At 39.8% G+C, this 19,694-nt stretch overlaps 1 protein-coding gene across 3 annotated transcripts in view; it reads right to left on the reverse strand.

The window, feature by feature from the left end:
- Nucleotides 1-19,694, reverse strand: part of engase (endo-beta-N-acetylglucosaminidase) — a 74,002-nt gene that overhangs the window by 45,282 nt on the left and 9,026 nt on the right. For all 3 annotated transcript variants that reach the window (XM_041217456.1, XM_041217457.1, XM_041217455.1), the window contains exons 4-9: nt 15,429-15,577; nt 14,755-14,909; nt 8,823-8,971; nt 5,567-5,732; nt 3,524-3,627; nt 89-197 (exon numbers count right to left, since the gene is read on the reverse strand). In XM_041217456.1, coding sequence (XP_041073390.1) covers nt 89-197; nt 3,524-3,627; nt 5,567-5,732; nt 8,823-8,971; nt 14,755-14,909; nt 15,429-15,577 — 832 coding nt within the window. The remainder of the gene's footprint in view (nt 1-88; nt 198-3,523; nt 3,628-5,566; nt 5,733-8,822; nt 8,972-14,754; nt 14,910-15,428; nt 15,578-19,694) is intronic.

Raw genomic sequence — 19,694 nt, forward strand, 5'->3', positions numbered from 1 at the left:
CAATTGCCTAAAGTGCAATACCTGGGGATTGAGGTGTTGAGAACATGGAGTTAAAGTTGTACCATTAAGCTATTCATTCAAATCCTACCTTTCCATTCCTGTAAAGATTCTTCCCAAAGCCTTGGCAGAAAGAGGTGGTAAAGGGCAATGTGCAGATGCTGTGAATGGGCAAATACTCGGTCAACAAGTTCCAGAACCTAGAGAGAGAGAGAGAGAGAGAGAGAGAGAGAGAGACAGACATCAGATTCCAATATATAACAACTCAGTCACAAAATGTGATCAATAATGTTCCACCCCCAACAACAACGTGTATTTATATAGCTCCTTTAAGGTAGTAAAACATTCTAAATGTGATCAATAATGTTCCACCCCCAACAACAACGTGTATTTATATAGCTCCTTTAAGGTAGTAAAACATTCTAAATGTGATCAATAATGTTCCACCCCCAACAACAACGTGTATTTATATAGCTCCTTTAAGGTAGTAAAACATTCTAAATGTGATCAATAATGTTCCACCCCCAACAACAACGTGTATTTATATAGCTCCTTTAAGGTAGTAAAACATTCTAAATGTGATCAATAATGTTCCACCCCCAACAACAACGTGTATTTATATAGCTCCTTTAAGGTAGTAAAACATTCTAAATGTGATCAATAATGTTCCACCCCCAACAACAACGTGTATTTATATAGCTCCTTTAAGGTAGTAAAACATTCTAAATGTGATCAATAATGTTCCACCCCCAACAACAACGTGTATTTATATAGCTCCTTTAAGGTAGTAAAACATTCTAAATGTGATCAATAATGTTCCACCCCCAACAACAACGTGTATTTATATAGCTCCTTTAAGGTAGTAAAACATTCTAAATGTGATCAATAATGTTCCACCCCCAACAACAACGTGTATTTATATAGCTCCTTTAAGGTAGTAAAACATTCTAAATGTGATCAATAATGTTCCACCCCCAACAACAACGTGTATTTATATAGCTCCTTTAAGGTAGTAAAACATTCTAAATGTGATCAATAATGTTCCACCCCCAACAACAACGTGTATTTATATAGCTCCTTTAAGGTAGTAAAACATTCTAAATGTGATCAATAATGTTCCACCCCCAACAACAACGTGTATTTATATAGCTCCTTTAAGGTAGTAAAACATTCTAAATGTGATCAATAATGTTCCACCCCCAACAACAACGTGTATTTATATAGCTCCTTTAAGGTAGTAAAACATTCTAAATGTGATCAATAATGTTCCACCCCCAACAACAACGTGTATTTATATAGCTCCTTTAAGGTAGTAAAACATTCTAAATGTGATCAATAATGTTCCACCCCCAACAACAACGTGTATTTATATAGCTCCTTTAAGGTAGTAAAACATTCTAAATGTGATCAATAATGTTCCACCCCCAACAACAACGTGTATTTATATAGCTCCTTTAAGGTAGTAAAACATTCTAAATGTGATCAATAATGTTCCACCCCCAACAACAACGTGTATTTATATAGCTCCTTTAAGGTAGTAAAACATTCTAAATGTGATCAATAATGTTCCACCCCCAACAACAACGTGTATTTATATAGCTCCTTTAAGGTAGTAAAACATTCTAAATGTGATCAATAATGTTCCACCCCCAACAACAACGTGTATTTATATAGCTCCTTTAAGGTAGTAAAACATTCTAAATGTGATCAATAATGTTCCACCCCCAACAACAACGTGTATTTATATAGCTCCTTTAAGGTAGTAAAACATTCTAAATGTGATCAATAATGTTCCACCCCCAACAACAACGTGTATTTATATAGCTCCTTTAAGGTAGTAAAACATTCTAAATGTGATCAATAATGTTCCACCCCCAACAACAACGTGTATTTATATAGCTCCTTTAAGGTAGTAAAACATTCTAAATGTGATCAATAATGTTCCACCCCCAACAACAACGTGTATTTATATAGCTCCTTTAAGGTAGTAAAACATTCTAAGGCACTTCATAGAGCTCCAAACAAAACTTGACAAAGAGATATTAGGGCGGGTGAGGTCAGTTTTAAGATGTGTGGATGGAAACCATGAGGAGGGACCTAATTTTGAATTTAATTGCATGAAAAACATATGGAACACATTCAGTTGTGTTACTTGGGCAAAATTGCTGCAATAGAAGGACTGAGCCCCACTCCTGGTTCACCCTCCTCTGTCTTAAAAGCAAGAGAGATAGTTGGAGTTGCAATAAATGTTTAAAATATTTCACAGTAAGCATAGAGTCAAACACACTCTAATATACCACTACAGGACTCTGCATCAAATGGTGCTGCAGAAAGAAATGTACAACTTGTGGAAAGGTCTTTGCAGAAGTATTTGTTAGATGACAACCTAGGCAGTAATTCCCATGTTTCTCTTCGACAGAGGCTAGACAATTTTCTGTTCTCTTACAGAATAACCCCACAGTCTACAACAGTGTTAGGAGTTAGTGTTTAAAACATGCTCCTAGGACAAAATTTAGTTTGTTTATGTCTGACATCGGTAACAAGGTAAGAGAAAAGCAAGACAAAGTGAAGATGAGTCTGATACACCAGGCATGAAACTTAGAGAGTTCAGTGCTGGTCAGAAGGTTGTGGTGAAAAATCACTCAGGAGAAGTATATGATTGGAGTTGTTGTAAAGTGTCTATGTGCATTCACATGTCTAGTGAAGATTGGAGAGAGACACTGTCAGTGTCATTTGCTTGCAAGGGGAAATCTGACAAAGGGGGAGCAGGAGAAACCTCCTATAGTCCAAATTCCTCTTACAGTCCAGAGAAAGTCAGAAAGTGAAAGTCAAAAAGAAACTTAAAATTTCACCGGTAAAGCAAAGTGAGTCAGGGTCTTTGACTGAAACAAATCAATCAATGTAACCGTCCCAACTATTAAGTGGAATTGGTAGTCAAAGTCCAAGTTCAGATTTGACAACAGTCAGAAATGTTGAGATACAGAGTCTAGCAAATGGGAATGGATGGAAATAGCCAGAGAGAAAGAGAAAGAAGCCAGCTAGGTTAATTGAAGGTATGCAAGAAGGATGAAATTGTTCTCTTCATTATTTTTTTGTCAAGTGATGATATTTTTGTTAAACACATACTACTGTTAAGGAAAAAGCATAGTTTTTAAATGTATACATTACTCTAGTATCAGTCATATATGTTTTGTTTGTAATTACAGTAACTGCAAATTTGTAACCCAACCTGTTAAATTTGAACTATTTTTGATATTGGTTTAGCTGTACTCCAGCAAATTATATACATTTACATTTTAATGTGTACTTTTTTTCTAGGTAGGGAGTGTAGTTATACAGCAAGGTTGGAGCATTTTGATATACTGCCCCCTCTGTTGGGGAGGTGTAAATAAAGTTGCTCAATAATGGCTGCCTGCTGGGAGTCCACATGTTAATATTTTCTCAGTGCAATGCATCCACAACACAGGGTAAATGTCACAAATGAGGATGGCTGGATGTTCTGTAGTTGGAATGCTCGGTGACTTACTTGTGTTGGTTCTGATGGAATTTTTCCTTTTCCAAAGTCTCGTAGACCCAGCCTGGAGCAAATATAGCTGCTGAAAAGTTGTACTTCCGGATCAGCTCCAAAGACTGGAAGACAATGCAAGTATTACGCTGAAGTTACAATGTTAGAAGAAAACTGTGTGGTTAGAAGCTTGCAAAAAAGGGACTATAAAATAGCTTTGCAGCTCACTGAGAAATTATCCCTATGTTTCCTCAAAACTGAAACAGTGTAAAGCAGGGGTTTGCAGAACTTGCTAAAATAAATCATACTTAGCAGAAATTTTCATAAACACAGTACATTACCACTTCTCCAGACATTGTGAAGTGCTTTATATGGAAGGAATTGCTTTGAAATATAAATGAATATGACAGCCATTGGCACGCTTCAATGTCCCACATACATCAGTGAGATGGCCAGTTAATCAGCTTTATATTTGTAGTATTGGTAGAAGGAAGAAAGTTGAGCAATCATATGGGAGAACTCCTTGCTTTCCTTCAAATAGTGCCATATAATCTCTAACATCCACATGAACTACATGCAGTAGGCAGATAGGTCCTCTATTTACTGTTGCATTTGAAGAGCTGAAGATTTCGGAGACTTTTACTTTTAAGTTCACCGGACCATTTGAAAGACTAATTTTAGCATTATTCTACTAAAATTAAAGACGTTACAAATGGAAGTTAACAGTAGTAAAACATCTGAATGCATTTCACAAAGACAGTCAATATATGTTCATCATACACACAAGTTAGCTGCAGCTTCCCATAATTTATACTTAGAATGTTTCATTGCCCCCAGTTTGTTTCTTTGCTTTATTATCATTGTATACAAAGGAATGACTACAAATGTTTTCTTCTTAAAAGCAATCTCCGTCCCTGAGCCCCCCGCCAGCCCCTGCAGATATTTATAAATTAATCAAAAGTCAATACAGGAAGTGGCAGAAAATCTGACAAGTCGACCATCAAGCAACATCTGCAGCATCTATACCTGATGAACAATTAGTTGTGCACATACAAGCTGTGCCCCCAATTCATTCTTTCCTTTCTCACTTGGACTTAAGATGAATCATGCTCTATGGTTTACCAAATAAAACATCCACACTATTTCTCTAGCAGAGCCCCTTCCTCACACCAATGTCTGTTCAATATTGGTTTATTCTTTGGCATCACAGTGCCCTATATTTTACATATTTTAGCTATCATGTAACAGCTGCAAAAACAAATTTCTGGCCATTTCCAAATTCTTGCCTCAACCTTCCAACTTGAAGAATTTAAACAATGTTCAACTGCGGTTTGTTATGATCATTAGAGCTGCCTGCTGCGAAACCGAGTTTGATCAAATGCATATTGCAGAGGCCATGAATATAATGAATCAACAGCAGAGGGCAGCAAAGGAACCAACATGAAACTTGCCTTCCTTGCAAAGAACAAAACAGCACCATACCAGCAAGTGAAAGGAGTTCCTTATTCCACTGCGCCACATTTAGCTCCTCCACTTCCTAAAATCTCACAAGTTAGATAGTCTAACAAAGCCTCTGCAACAAAACCATAACAGTCCAGAAGTTCAAAGCTATGAATTTTTCAACAGAAGTTGCCAGTCACTTTACCCACAATAAAACTCTGCTGCTAGGCTGATGACCTGTGCAACAATAGTGGGTGGGATTTTCTGGTCCCGCCCACCCGCCACCTGGATCATCCGGTCCCGCCGAAAGTCAATGGACTTTTGGCTGGGATGCCAAATGACTCACGGCGGGGCTGGAAAATCTCAGCCAATATGTTCATCAACCATAGATCAATATTCCCCTCTGTGATTCGTGCTGAACCAATTTGCAGAATGTCCAATACAAACACCAAAAAATACAAGGTCATTGTCATAGTTTCCTCTGATTTGCATGACAAGTCCATTGCAACAACGTATTCAACTGCACGCAAATAAAACAGATCATTCGTGGGGAGGGGGGAGGCATTAAGTACTACAATTTGTGACAATATTAACTGTTGGAATATAACTCCAAATAAACTTTACCAGATTGGTTGTAAACTCTCCCCCTACAACATCTCCTCGACCAAACACATCAACTCCAACATAGACATCAGCAAGGCGTTCCTCCATCAATGTCACCATTCGTTTAAGGTGTTCCTCCTTCCAGTTATAGTTTAGAAAAATACCATCACAGGAATCAAAGAATACTCTGTAAGAAAGAAATGAAGGTATCAGAAACAACAACAAAAATTAGACACTCGATATACAATCATTGGTTCAAAATAAAGCTGAGTCGCAACAAGATAACATACCAGCAACATTACGTACTGGCCAAATACCCAGTCATTACTATGTGTTTGTTAATAAAATGTACGAGTTTCACAGACACTTATTGGAATGTAATTCCATCTGGAAATACTCCATTCAGTCCCATTCTAGAAGTTAACTGAAAGATATGCAATGATCTATTTTATCAGGTTGGTTTGATAGCACAATCCTTGACTTCATATGAATCTGGTAAATCATTCTTCTAGCCTACTTTAAACATTAATAATTAATTGACCTTTTACAGTATGACCACAACCTCATTTTCCTAAACTGGTAATACTCAGATGGATTATTGTTTATGTTGCAGGCAGTTTACAGAATGTGTTGGAAATTGCACACCAGTGACTGTCGCAATTCTCAGCAAGCACTTGGAGACTCTCAAGAGCACAGCTAAGACTAAAAGATTGCTCTGATAGTTCTCACTGTCTCAAATCATCACACTTGGGCCTCAAAAGGTTCAGAATTTTGTCGCCTGGAAATCACCCCTTACAGAAGGTTAAGAAGTAAAACAAAATATTGTTCTCGTACCACATGGTGTCATAGGGAGCATTTTAAACAGTAGCTTTTTTTTAGTGTAATCTTTCCAAAATGTGGAAAATCCAAAAAGGTACAGAAAAAATAGTTAAGATGCTATTAAAAGAAGATACCTAAGTAAGTAACTTTACCCAGAGAAAGACCCCAAGTGTTTTTCAATACTAATTTACAAAGTATTTGTAGAACTATGTTTACACTCATCTCATCCAAAAGAGCCACACATCCCCACAGACTTACACCACATGGAATAGATACTCTAATGTTCAAATAAATGTTGTGGAAAAGATGTTCTACATTGCCTACTTTAGCATTTGGTGGATGAAATGTAGGAGACCAACAAGCAATTCAGAATAGCTTCAATAAAAAAAATGAACAATTGTGATCAATGGACAAGAGAGTGACCACAGTGCTACTTGCTCATAGTTACCATCTCCTTCAGTGAAGTAGCTGTAAGTGAATGATAAACACATATTTCCTGTTGAAGCAACAGTGTTCCTTAAACTGTAGTATGACGGCTATAGCATAATCAACATAATTCAAGCAGCACATGCACTTTCTGTGAAGCCAAATAGTAGCCATTCTAACAGGGATGTTGTTCTAAAAGACAATTAGCCCCAGTATTACTAAGGTGTAAACAGATTACAGGCAAGATAAAAAAAATTAGGCTGGAGTTCATCATAAAGCAAACACACAAGAAAACGGGTAGCAAAACAGCAAAGAAAAAGACACTGTATCAGCGTAGTAAAGCCTCTTATCCAGATGATATATGTGCAGATGAAATCTAACAGAAGGTATATTCTGCTTTCTGAATTCTTCCCCTCCCCCCTATCCATCCTCCCAACAATTGTGTCCCAAATTCTGAAATTTTATTGGGCTGTATTATTCAAACTGCAGAGACAGCAGCCTTCATCACTACATGTTAATGGGGGCTGATGATATGCTCTGTACAGATTAGAACTCAACCAGCACTTAACTGAACTGATGGCCAGATTCAAAGTTATAGTAAGCAATAAAACACAAGTGATATTTCAGCGGAAGACAATGATTATACAGATGACACCCATTATAGTGTCATCTTGTTGAAATATTTGTCTAATTAATAAGGCTTAAATTATCAAATTGTACCATACATAAGCTTAATGATGAAACGTCTTATTAGGATGATTCATGAATTTTGGAGTATGTTGTTAAGAAGTTTTAAAGTTAGCATCTCTTTAAATGACAAATACTGTGATATAGCTTTAAGAAAAAAACATGTGGAGTGAACTGGAGTTATAGCGAGGACACATTTGCACATTTGGGCTCCAGTGAGTCTAGCTTAGCAGTAAGCAGAAGTCAAAACTACAATGCTGATTATCTAGGAAGGTGGCCTGAAACCTGATGTTCCAGAGTGCCTGGTCAGAAGATACAAGTTATGACTTAGCTGTTAGAAGGGAAGCCAAGGTTGCAAAGCTGATTGGCTAGAAGAATGGTCTTGGGCCTAGAATGTTTCAGGACCTCCAGTTACAAGATACAAATTAAGGTTAGATTGTTGTGGTGAAGCTAGGAGCAGTCTTCCCTTTGGTCAAGAGTTGCAAATATTGGGTTAGAAGTTGTTAGTTGTGTGACACAGTTGCACAAATTTGCGCTAAATCTTTCAAAGATATCTGCAAAAGGGTATAAAAATAGGGGTGCATCACTGAGGTCTTCGTACTTGCCAAAGTTTAGCATTTGTCACAGGATACTTGTTGGGCCTGTTTGTCAGGAAAAAGAGTTAGGAATAGGGCACTTGCTAGGAAGTTAGTTGGGATGTTGCTGGTTGATGGGTTGCGTAAGAACCCAGTATTAAGCTTAGTTAGTGACTAAAGTAAACATCACAGGGCTGAGGATTGCCATAAGAATCCAAAAGTATGAGATCAGTGGATCCAGTACAGACAGGAGTGCCAAAGCTGAAGTCACTGCCTTAAGAGAAAGAGAGAGAGAGTATGTGAGAGAGAAAACACTCAGCAGGTAGCTGTGAAGTATGTAACTTTGGCAGTTAAAGTGGACTGGAAGTTTCAATAGTGATGGCAGAATGGGAAGCTGTGAGTTGGTAAAAGATCCACTAGAGTTTAAGTCTTAAAGCTGCAAAAGGGATTTGTATGTATATTAGAGTAAATTGGCTGCTAAATTCTCAAAAGGATGTCATGAGTCAAGAGAGTTCAAGGAACCAAGAAGAAAAGACCCCAGCAGTCCTGGGATCCATGGGAAGGACAGACTGACATGCATTGAACTCGTGCATCGTGCCGCACCTCGACTAATGAAATGTTAAGTATCAATCTTTATTGTCCAATAAACTTTGTTAGTTTGCATTCTAAATTGGTGATTGTCCTTTTTGTCAATATGGTTATTTCTCAACAAGAGTTTTCTTAGTTTTGGAGTTTAGTACAAAGTCCGAATCGCTACAATAGTCACTTACTTGTTGTGCTTATTAAGTTCGTTCTGCCATTTCAGATATCCAGTCTCCAGAACACTGTCATACCAGATAACCAGACTGTGAGGAACAGCTTCCTGCATCCTGGAACGGAAGTAACTAAGAAATCCAGGCACATTCTTAACTGCATTGGGCTACAAAAAAATAAAACAAAACAAACATTATTCACATGAAAAATGGAATGTAATCTGCCAATGTTACTTACCTAGAAATTACAGTTTCCAGATTCTAAGACGTGTGTCTGGCCCCTGAGACTTTCAAGACCCACGACAGCCCTTCCAGCAGGATGAGACTTTGGGTATTTGTCTGCATCAAGAATGGCTTTAAAAGACTTCTTGCCACAATTATGAACTTCAACAAAGCTTTTCCTGGAGATTTTAAAATGACAAAGGGTTTTCAGACACTGAAAAGGGAAAAGATTTCCTCTCTGGTTGGCAAGTCAATGACAGGAGCCATCATTTTAAAATGGTCATTAAGGGGTTTTATCCTCTTTGCATATGGAAAACTTCTATGGTTCTAAAAAGACAAGGAATTAAGTAAAGGATGCTCACTGTGTGGATAGGGATCCTTTCATGTTGAGCATTAGTTGCTGGTTTCCACAGCACAGTCTGCAACTATGTTAAAATAAGCCTACTAATTGGCCAGGCAGTTTTTTTTTCTACTAAATACACTTGCTGGTTTTCCTGGGGCCAGTAAGCCAGTTGTTCCAACATCAGCAGCAGCCACACTGAAAGCACCATCACATCATTATGCAAGCATGTTGTTATTCTGTCTGTAGCGATCGCATGATCTCATTACTCGTCCTGTGTGCACTGGACAAAACTATAATTGGGAGGCTTTTCAAAAAACAGTGGTAGGTTAAAAGGAAAGTCCAAGGAGAATATTTTCTCTTCGAAGTATTTCTTCAATCTTTACCCAGAAGAAAATTATAACAAGATTGAAGACTCATTTTGTTGGAAATCAAGCTTCCTGTACCACTGGTCCTCTCCACAATGTCCCGCAGAGGTTTCATGCTTTTAATAGGATCACACTTTTGAATGAACCTGCAAGTTAATCTGCACACCAACACACTCAGAAACACTAGCTGTAGGCAGAGTATGAAAGTATGCAGCATGCACAACCAGTAATGACATTTCCTGAGGTTAGGTAGCTTCAGGCATGCTTTTTATTGACCACCCCTCTCCAAGGTTTGCTTTCCTTCTAAATGATAGTTGCTATGGACTCAGACAACAGATTCCTGACTTCTAGCCATTCAGGAGTGTTTCCAATTAGGCAAGAGCACTGTGACTTTTGGAATAAATGAGATACTAGTGAATAATCAATGTTGAGATGACTGTGGCACAGTTGTTAAGAGATAATCTCTGCTTGTTAAATTGTAATTGTGTCTTCTGTACCCCTGTGTATGAAGGTTCTAGTCATAGCTCTTATGACTGTCAATGTGATTGGAGGCTCCATTTGATGTCTATTTAACCAGTGGTTTCACGTTATTCGAGCACATTACAATAATAACCAGTCACTGCTCAGTAAGTGAAAGAATGACAATCATGAACTCCAAGACGTGCATTTCATGCCGACAGAAATCACTAATGTTATAAGACTCAACCAAAGTTCATGATAGCCTGGAGATTATTTGAGATTGGAAAAAGGAAAGTTCCAAATGTAAGATCCTGAGCAACTAACAATTTTATTTAGTTTCACAGTCATTGCAATGAACCAGAGGGGACAACAACTGAAATGAGGATCCTGGATTGTTATTCAAACGATGTAGAAATAAAATATTGATATTAATATTAAAATCACATTTATGCAGTACCAATGTCAAACCTGATTCAGGGTGCCAGTGTTCATAAGCAATAGGAGCAGGAGTAGGCAACACAGCCTGTTGAGCTTGTCCCACCATTAAATTAGATAACGACTGAACATCTACATAAACTCCACTTTCCTCTTATCCCCACTGTATTGAACTTCAGATCATTTCTAGAAATTTGAATTCTTACACAGTGGTGCTGTTAGATAATGAGTCTTTGAACTACAGCAGTTCTTCCAAAATTGTACAGATATTCAAGTGCAGACCATTAAATCCTTCCCTTCTTAACAGCAAACTCAATTGCATCTTAACATCAGAAAGGTAAAACAATTACATTATTCACAACAAAAAACTGTTGCTAAAGTGTTAAAACAAGGCAGTATAGAACATATATATTATATGCTGTAGGGACCATTCCCTCCAGAACACCCTAGTCCACTCCTCCATCACCCCCAACACCTCAAACCCCTCCCACGGCACCTTCCCATGCAATCGCAGAAGGTGCAACACCTGCCCTTTTATTTCCCCCTTCCTCACCATCCAAGAGCCCAAACACTACCACTTGCACTTCCCTCAATTTGGTCTACTGCCTTCGCTGCTCCCAATGCGGTCTCCTCTATATTGGAGAGACCAAACGCAGACAGTGTGACACTTTGCAGAACACCTGCAGTCTGTCTGTAAGCATGACCCAGACCTCCCTGTCACTCACCATTTCAACACTTCACCGTGCTCTCATCCCACATGTCTGTCCTTGGCCTACTGCAATGTTTCAGTGAAGCTCAACGCACACTGGAGGAACAGCACCTCATCTTCCGATTAGGCACTTTACAGCCTTCCAGACTTAACACTGAGTTCAACAACTTCAGATCATGAACTCTCTCCTCCATCCTCATCACTTTTTGATCCGCTTTTTTCAAATATTTATTTTTTAAATTTTTATGTATATATTTTGTCCCACCTATTTCTATTATTATTAATTTTCATTCATTGTTTTATCCTCACCTTTTAGCCTATTTCGATCTTTTCTCCCCCATCATCCCCTCCCTCCACCTCCACTAGGACCATCTGACACTTGCTCATCCTGCTTTCTACTCTTAATGTCACCATTAGCACCTCTTTTAGCCAGTATCACCACCATCAACACCTTTTGTTTATGACATCTTTTGCAATCTCTCCTTTGCCTCCACCTATTACTGGCCTTCTATCCAGCTTCACCTGTCCCACCCCCCTTAAACAGTATATATTTCACCACATTCTTACTTCTCTTTAGTTCTGAAGACTCATATGGACTCAAAACGTTAACTCTGTCCTTCCCTCCACAGATGCTGTCAGACCTGCTGAGTTTTTCCAGCAATTTTTGTTTGTGAGTATAGAACATACATTTATAAAGAACCTTTCACAACCCCAGGGCGTTCAACACCCAATGAAGTACTTTTAACGTGTAATAACTGTTGCACACACCAACATCCCATAAACAGCAACTAAAGTGACTGGACAATCTGTTTTAATTATGTTGGTTGTTTATTGTCCAGGAGACTGGGAGAACTCCCCTACAGCTCTTCAAAACAGTGCCATCTGACCGAGCCTCAGTTTCACACCGCGCCCAAAAGATACCCCCTCCAACAATTCAGCACTGAAATGTCAACCTGGATAACTTGTTCAAACCTCTGGAGTGGGGCTTGAACCCACAAACTCTTGACTCCAAAAATGAGAATGTCATCGCCAAGCCACAACTTACACCTACAACAGGCAGTGTGTTACGTGACACACAACGGTGCATTATTGAGAAGCAATGTTTCTCATTCCACAGCTGCAGTTGTCAGAATTAACATGAAAAGTGAACATCCTTCCTTCACTAATCCTTCTTGTCACATGACTGAATTCTTGGAGCTTCTTATTTGAATTTCCACAGTCAAACATAATGTGTAGACTGGGAAATAAAACAAATAGCAAAATTCAGCAGCTCCAGCAGCAGCAACTGGGACAACTAATTCCACCAGCATATAAAAACAAAAAAACTGCGGATGCTGGAAATCCAAAACAAAAACAGAATTACCTGGAAAAACTCAGCAGGTCTGGCAGCATCGGCAGAGAAGAAAAGAGTTGACGTTTCGAGTCCTCGTGACCCTTCGACAGAACTTTAGCTCTCCCTCCCTCCGGGAGCAGTTTACCTCAGCCCCATTGGCAAGACTGAAATTGTCTACATTCAGCAAGTTTCTGCTCATCAAGAACTCTCCCAATGAACACCAAGATCCAGTTGCCCTGAATTCTTGTCCTTGTGTTTACATTCCACCATTGCCTTGATCCTCAAAGTTCTGTCGAAGGGTCATGAGGACTCGAAACGTCAACTCTTTTCTTCTCCGCCAATGCTGCCAGACCTGCTGAGTTTTTCCAGGTAATTCTGTTTTTGTTTTTAATTCCACCAGCAGTTTGATTTCTCTTAAAATGTACCTCCCATCAAATTCACAATATACACAATATTTGGGAGGATTAGTCTACAAGCTGTATATGAAAGTTATCAATTCTTCCTAAACTAATAACATTATAAACCTCCCTTCAACAAAACTATTGAAACTTTGCTCTATAGTGGAAGGCTTTTAGTTAGCAATCAAGAGAGATTAAAAAATCTAGTAAATAAATCAAAATTTCCTGGAAGAATTTCATCAGAGCAGCAACGCAGACAGGAAGAAGACAGAAACTAAATTAATATCAGAGCATCAACATCAACACCCATTCTACAGATTGCAAACTCCATATGAACAGCAGCTTGAGATGAATTGCAAGCATCATTTGTAGACAATAATGTGATAATTATAGCCAAATAATATTAACAGGAAGATTAATGAGTTTTTTCAAAACCCCACATTTTAACTTCTGCACACAATTCTTCGGCTGTGAAGGTGGGCAGGCAGCCTGCTCTCAATCTGATCAACAGCTACTTCCAGCGGGGTACACAAGGGCAGCCAAGAATGAGTCACCCCTAGCTCTTCCTCCCTCCGGGAGCACTTTACCTCAGCCCCATTGGCAAGACTGAAATTGTCTACATTCAGCAAATTTCTGCTCATCAAGAACTCTCCCATTGAACACCAAGATCCAGTTGCCCTGAATTCTTGTCCTTGTGTTTACATTCCACCATTGCCTTGATCCTCACTATCCCTGTAAACTCTTCCAGCCTTACAACCACCTCTTGTGCCTCCAGTTCTGGTGACTTGCGCATTCCCCACCCCCAGCCTTGCTTCACTCTGCTGTAGGCAGATATGCCTTCAGTCAGACCTCATGCTCTGGAATTCCCTCCCAAAACTTTTCCATTATCTTTTAACCCTTTATAACTACCTTAAAATCAACATCCACTGCAGTTAAGAAGAGTAAGAGGTGACTTGATTGAAACATACAAAATCCTGAGGGGTCTTGACAGGGTGGACGTGGAAAGGATGTTTCCTCTTGTGGGAGAATCTAGAACTAGGGGTCACTGGTTTAAAAATAAGAGGTCGCCCATTTAAGACAGAGATGAGGAGAGATGTTTTTCTCTTAGAGGGTCGAGAGTCTTTGGAACTCTCTTCCTCAAAAGACGGTAGAAGCAAAGCCTTTGAATATTTTAAAGGCAGAGGTAGATAGATTCTGGATAAGCAAAGGGGTGAAAGGTTATCAGGGTTTGTGGGAACGTGAAGTTGAGGTCACAGTCAGATCAGCCATGATCTTATTGAATGGCGGAGCTGGCTCGAGGGGCCTATTCCCCTATTCCTGCTCCTAATTCATATGTTTGTATCTTTGACCCCTCCTAAAAACTCACTCTTTGGCTTGGCATCCACTTTTACTTGATTACACCTTTATGACCTTTGGACATATTTCTATGTTAAAGGCACTACATAAATGTACGTGTAGTTGTGGTTGTTGCAAACTCACACTGTTGAAAGCAGCAGGTAAGAGCCAGTGCCCAATCAATCCTCAAATGCATTTCACCATCTCACCAGCAAAAAGCTTATGCAGATTTTCAAACCTGAAGCCCCTCCAGCAGATCATAACATACTCCCCTTACTCAGAGAGTGATGTCACTGCAGCATCCTTTACTAGGTTAGTAAATGCCGGCATGTTATAGGTCACTTTACTCACACTCAATTCATTTTCAATGTTAACCAACCATCCATCAAACTGAAAGCAGTGGGCAATGAGCACTAGCTTATCGGCCATCGCACGGAACGTCTCCTCATTCTCCAAAAAAGCCTCACAGATTGCAGCCCCAGTTTCCCATTCTGTGATGAAAGTTCCTGAAACCAAAGAACAGCCGAATACAAGAATCAAAATTTTCTACCTATTAATATAATTTTGCCTGTTTGATAGAAATACCCAACAGTGAACATCTCTGCTATTGCGTTAATTTGAGCAGTAACCTAAACAGAAAGGCATTCTTACATGAGAAACAGAATAGCTTCTATAAATACTCTTTATCTGAAGTCAGAAAGCATGAACTGAATACCACACAGGAGGAGGAAAACAGCACAGATATTTGGACCCATACAACAATATTTACAAGACGTTAGAGAAAACAGGAAACTTCTAACCCAGTGATAGCCACTGAAATGATTCAGGGTGATATTCTAATCCTTGGAACATAGCAATTAAAATAGATTAAATTCCCAGAGGGGGAAAGAAATCTTCTGAATCCTTCCAGCTGGAACTTATTGCTTCCATCAACATCTCTACATATTGAAAATACAGAAAACTAACCATACTTTAGGCCAGAGTGAAACCTCAACATTTTTTCTTCCTAAACAGATCGTATTTACCTAGAATAGCAACACCATGCTTATGCGCAGCATTTGTCCAGCAGACTGGTGGGATGGTCACCATGTAATGACTGAAATATACAAAGATGTCTATATATAGCCAGTGGTAAAAGACAAAAGGATTCTCTTCTTGTACACCTTGTATGAACCTGGAGAAACAAAGCAGTAGATTAGTGTTAAATCTCTCAGAAGCTCAGAGAAAAGATCAACTAGGCAGGATATTGAACCTCTTCAAACCAGTACGTTGCATTGCGTTGTTTGGTCAGTATGGGGCAACAGTGTGCCCCAAATAATACTTTAATGATAACTAGCTACGTTGTGTTAAATTAGATTTAGGATCAGCTTTCCTATAAAAGATTTGCATTTATATAGTGCCTTTCACAATCTCAGAATCTCCAAAAGTTAATAAAAGTAACAGAAGTCCTAACATGAGCACACAGTTTAAGGAAGTACTCAGCACCATCTCTCTTCATTTTCTAACCAAACTGAATACAAAAGATCCCATGATGTCTACTTACTGCTTACCAAGAAAGATTCCAACACTATCTTACTTTTAATTCCTGTTCACAGTTCAGAGTTGATGAACCCAACTAGTAACCCTGCTGAAGGTTTCTAATTTTAAGGCATGCACTGGGTGAAGTGCAACATTGAAAAATTTGGATTGGCAACTTGAATTAAACAACTACATACAATCACGTCTGGATTTCAAAAATATTTGACACATGAAGCTCTGATATTGCAAGGCTCTAATGATGAAGCGGGTCTTCAATATTACTGGCAGAATAAGTAAAGGGGAAACCAGTGAATGTGATGTATTTGGATTTTCAGAAGGCTTTCCACAAGGTCCCACACAGGAAGTTAGTAAACAATATCGGAGCACATGGGATAGGGGGTAATATAGTGGCATAGATTGAGAATTGGTTAATGGACAGAAAACAGAGAGTAAGAATAAATGGGTCATTCTCAGGTCGGCAGGCTGTGACTAGTGAGGTACCGCAGGGATCAGTAGTTGGGCCCCAGCTGTTCATAATCTTTATCAATGATTTGGATACGAGGACTAAATTTAATATTTCCACATTTGCGGATGACACAAAACTAGGTGGGAATGTGAGTTGTGAGGAGGATACAAAGAGGCTTCAAGGGGATTTGGACAGGATTAGTGAGCGGGCAAGAACATGGCAGAAGGAATATAATGCGGATAGGTGTGAGGTTATCCACTTTCGTAGGAGAAATGGAGGTGCAGAGTATTTCTTAAATGATGAGAGATTGAGGAATGTTGATGTCCAAAGGAACCTGGGTGTCCTTGTTCATTAGTCACTGAAAGCTAACATACAGGTGCAGCAAACAATACGAACATACAAAATAGGAGCAAAAATAGGCCATTCAGCCCCTTGAGCCTGCTCAACTATTCAGTAAGATCATGACTGATGTGCGTGTGTTTTGAATTCCACATTCCTATCCACCTCCGATAACCTCTGATTTCCTTGCCTAACAAGAATCTATCTACGTCTGTCTTAAAGATATTCAATGACCTTGCCCCCACCGCCTTCGGTGGCAGAGAGTTCCAAAGTTGCACAACCCTCAGAAAAAAAATTGCAGAAAGAATATATCGCCTGGCTGGGGAGTTCAGAACAAGGAGACACAGTCTCAGAATAAAGGGAAAGTCATTTAGAACTAAGCTGGAGGAGGGATTTCTTCACTCAGAGGGCAGTGAATCTTTAGAATTCTCTATCCAAGAGCTGTAGAGGTTTAGTTATTGAGTATGTTCAAGACATAAATCATTAGATTTCTAAATACTAATGACATCAAGGGATATGGTGTGGGGAAAATGGTGTTGAGCTAGACGATCAGCCATGATCTAGTTGAATGATGGAGCAGGCTTGAGGGACTCAGTGGCCTACTCCTGCTCTTATGTTTCTATATGGGTAACAATGTTTTGGGGATTTCAAGTGCTTGCCAAAATTGCAGGTCAAGGCAAGAAGAAGAGTAAGTCAAAGGGAGATAGTATTTCTTGCAAAGGTGGTTATTTTAACGAGGTCCCAAGCTATATATAAGGGCCAATCTGCAAACCAGAAGCTGAACCAGCAATCATTGGATTGTTAAACATACTTTTCAGTCTTCAAAATTTTACTGAAAAATGTGGCTTCTTTCAGTGAAAGCAGAGATGCTCCAATGCATTTTGCTCCCTGCATTACGTTAACTTGATGTAAAAGTCACCATTTTTGTTGATTTCCCCAATTCTTTACCAACCTCTCCATCAGTATTTTTGTTGCTACACAGCAAAGAGAAGATGGGAATTGAACTCCATGAGTTAAACGAAGACGACAGATTCACGGAGGAGCAGCATTATAGGTGTAATGACACCTGAAGCATTATGGCCAAATCTGTCAATGCCCAAAGTCCTGCACTGACAGATCCCAACACTCATACCTGGGCATGTCAGATATGATCTCACTTTACTATCTCCTCTTCTCAAAACAGACTGTCTCTGAACCTTGTCACCTGCTTCAGACTAGAGTCACAGAGGGGTACAGCATAGAAAAAAGCCCTTCGGTCCATCGAGTCTGCACCGGTCAAACAAGTACCTAACTATTCTAATCCCATTTTCCAGCGCTAGGCCCATAGCCTTGTATGCCATGGCATCGCAAGTGCGCATCCAAATACTTCTTAAATGTCATGAGGGTTTCTGCCTCATGAGTATTTCAGGCCGTGAATTCCAGATTCCCACCACCCACTGGGTGAAAAAATTCTTCCTCACATCCCCTCTAAACCTCCTGCCTCTTACCTTAAATCTATGCCCCCTGATTACTGATCCCTCCACCAAGGGGAAAAGTTCCTTCCTGTCTACCCTATCTATGCCCCTCGTAATTTTATACACCTCAATCATGTCCCCCCTCAATCTCCTCTGCTCCAGGCAAAATAACCCCAGTCTATCCAATCTGTCCACATAACTAAAACTCTCCAGCCCAGGCAACATCCTGGTAAATCTCCTCTGCACTCTCTCTCGTGCAATCATATCCTTCCTATAATGCAGATTCCAGAACTGCACGCAATTCTCTAGCTGTGGCCTAACCAGCGTTTTATACAGTTCCAGCATAACCTCCCTGCTCTTATATTTTATGCCTCGGCTAATAAAGACAAGAATCCAACCTTAACCTTCTTAACCACCTTATCTACCTGTCCCGCTACCTAAGAGACCGGTGGACATGCACACCAAGGTCCTTCTGATCCTCACTACTTCTCAGGGTCCCACCATTCATCACGTATTCCCGTGTTTTGTTTGTCCTGCCCAAGTGCATCACCTCACACTTATCTGGATTAAATTCCATCTGCCAATGATCAGCCCATCTAACCAGCCCGTCTATATCCTCCTGTAATCTAAGGCTATCCTCCTCACTATTTACCCACCAAACCGATTTTCATGTCATCCACAAACTTATTGATCAACCCTCCTACATTCAAGTCTAAATCGTTCATATATATCACAAACAGCAAGGGACCCAAAACCGATCCCTGTGGAACCCCACTGGACACAGGCATCCCAATCACAAAAACACCCCTCAACAATCACCCTCTGCTTCCTGCCACTCAGCCAATTCTGGATCCAATTTGCCAAATTGCCTTGGATCCCATGGACTCTTATTTTCATTATCAGTCTCCCATGCGCGACCTTATCAAAAGCCTTGCTGAAGTCCAAGTAGACCACATCAAATGCAATGTCCTCATCTACACACCTGCTCACTTCTTGGAAAAATTCAATCAAATTGGTCAGGCACACCCCCCTTAACAAAACCATGCTGACTGTCCTTGATTAATCCCTGCCTCTTCATGTGTAGATTAATTCTGTCCCTCAGAATTGCTTCCAAGTTTCCCCACCACTGAAGTTAGACTGACTGGCCTGTAGTTCCCTGGTTTATCCCTCCCTCCCTTCTTGAATAACAGTACCACACTGGCTGTCCTCCAGCCCTCAGGCACCTCTGTTGTGGCCAGAGAGGTATTGAAAATTATTGCCAGCGCCCCTGCTATCTCCTCCCTTGCCTCACTCAACAGCCTGGGATACATTTCATCCAGGCCTGGAGATTTATCTGCTTTTAAGCCTGCCAGACCACTTAGAACCTCCTCCCTTTCTATGCTAATTTCTTTAATTATATCACCGTCCTTCTGCCTGATTTCCATACCCATGTCATCCCTCTCATTTGTGAACACTGACACAAAATATTCATTTAGAACCCTACCTATGTCTTCTGGCTCCAAACACAAATTACC

Source organism: Carcharodon carcharias, chromosome 22 (genome assembly GCF_017639515.1).
Source record: "Carcharodon carcharias isolate sCarCar2 chromosome 22, sCarCar2.pri, whole genome shotgun sequence".
Taxonomy (NCBI): Eukaryota; Metazoa; Chordata; class Chondrichthyes; order Lamniformes; family Lamnidae; genus Carcharodon; species Carcharodon carcharias.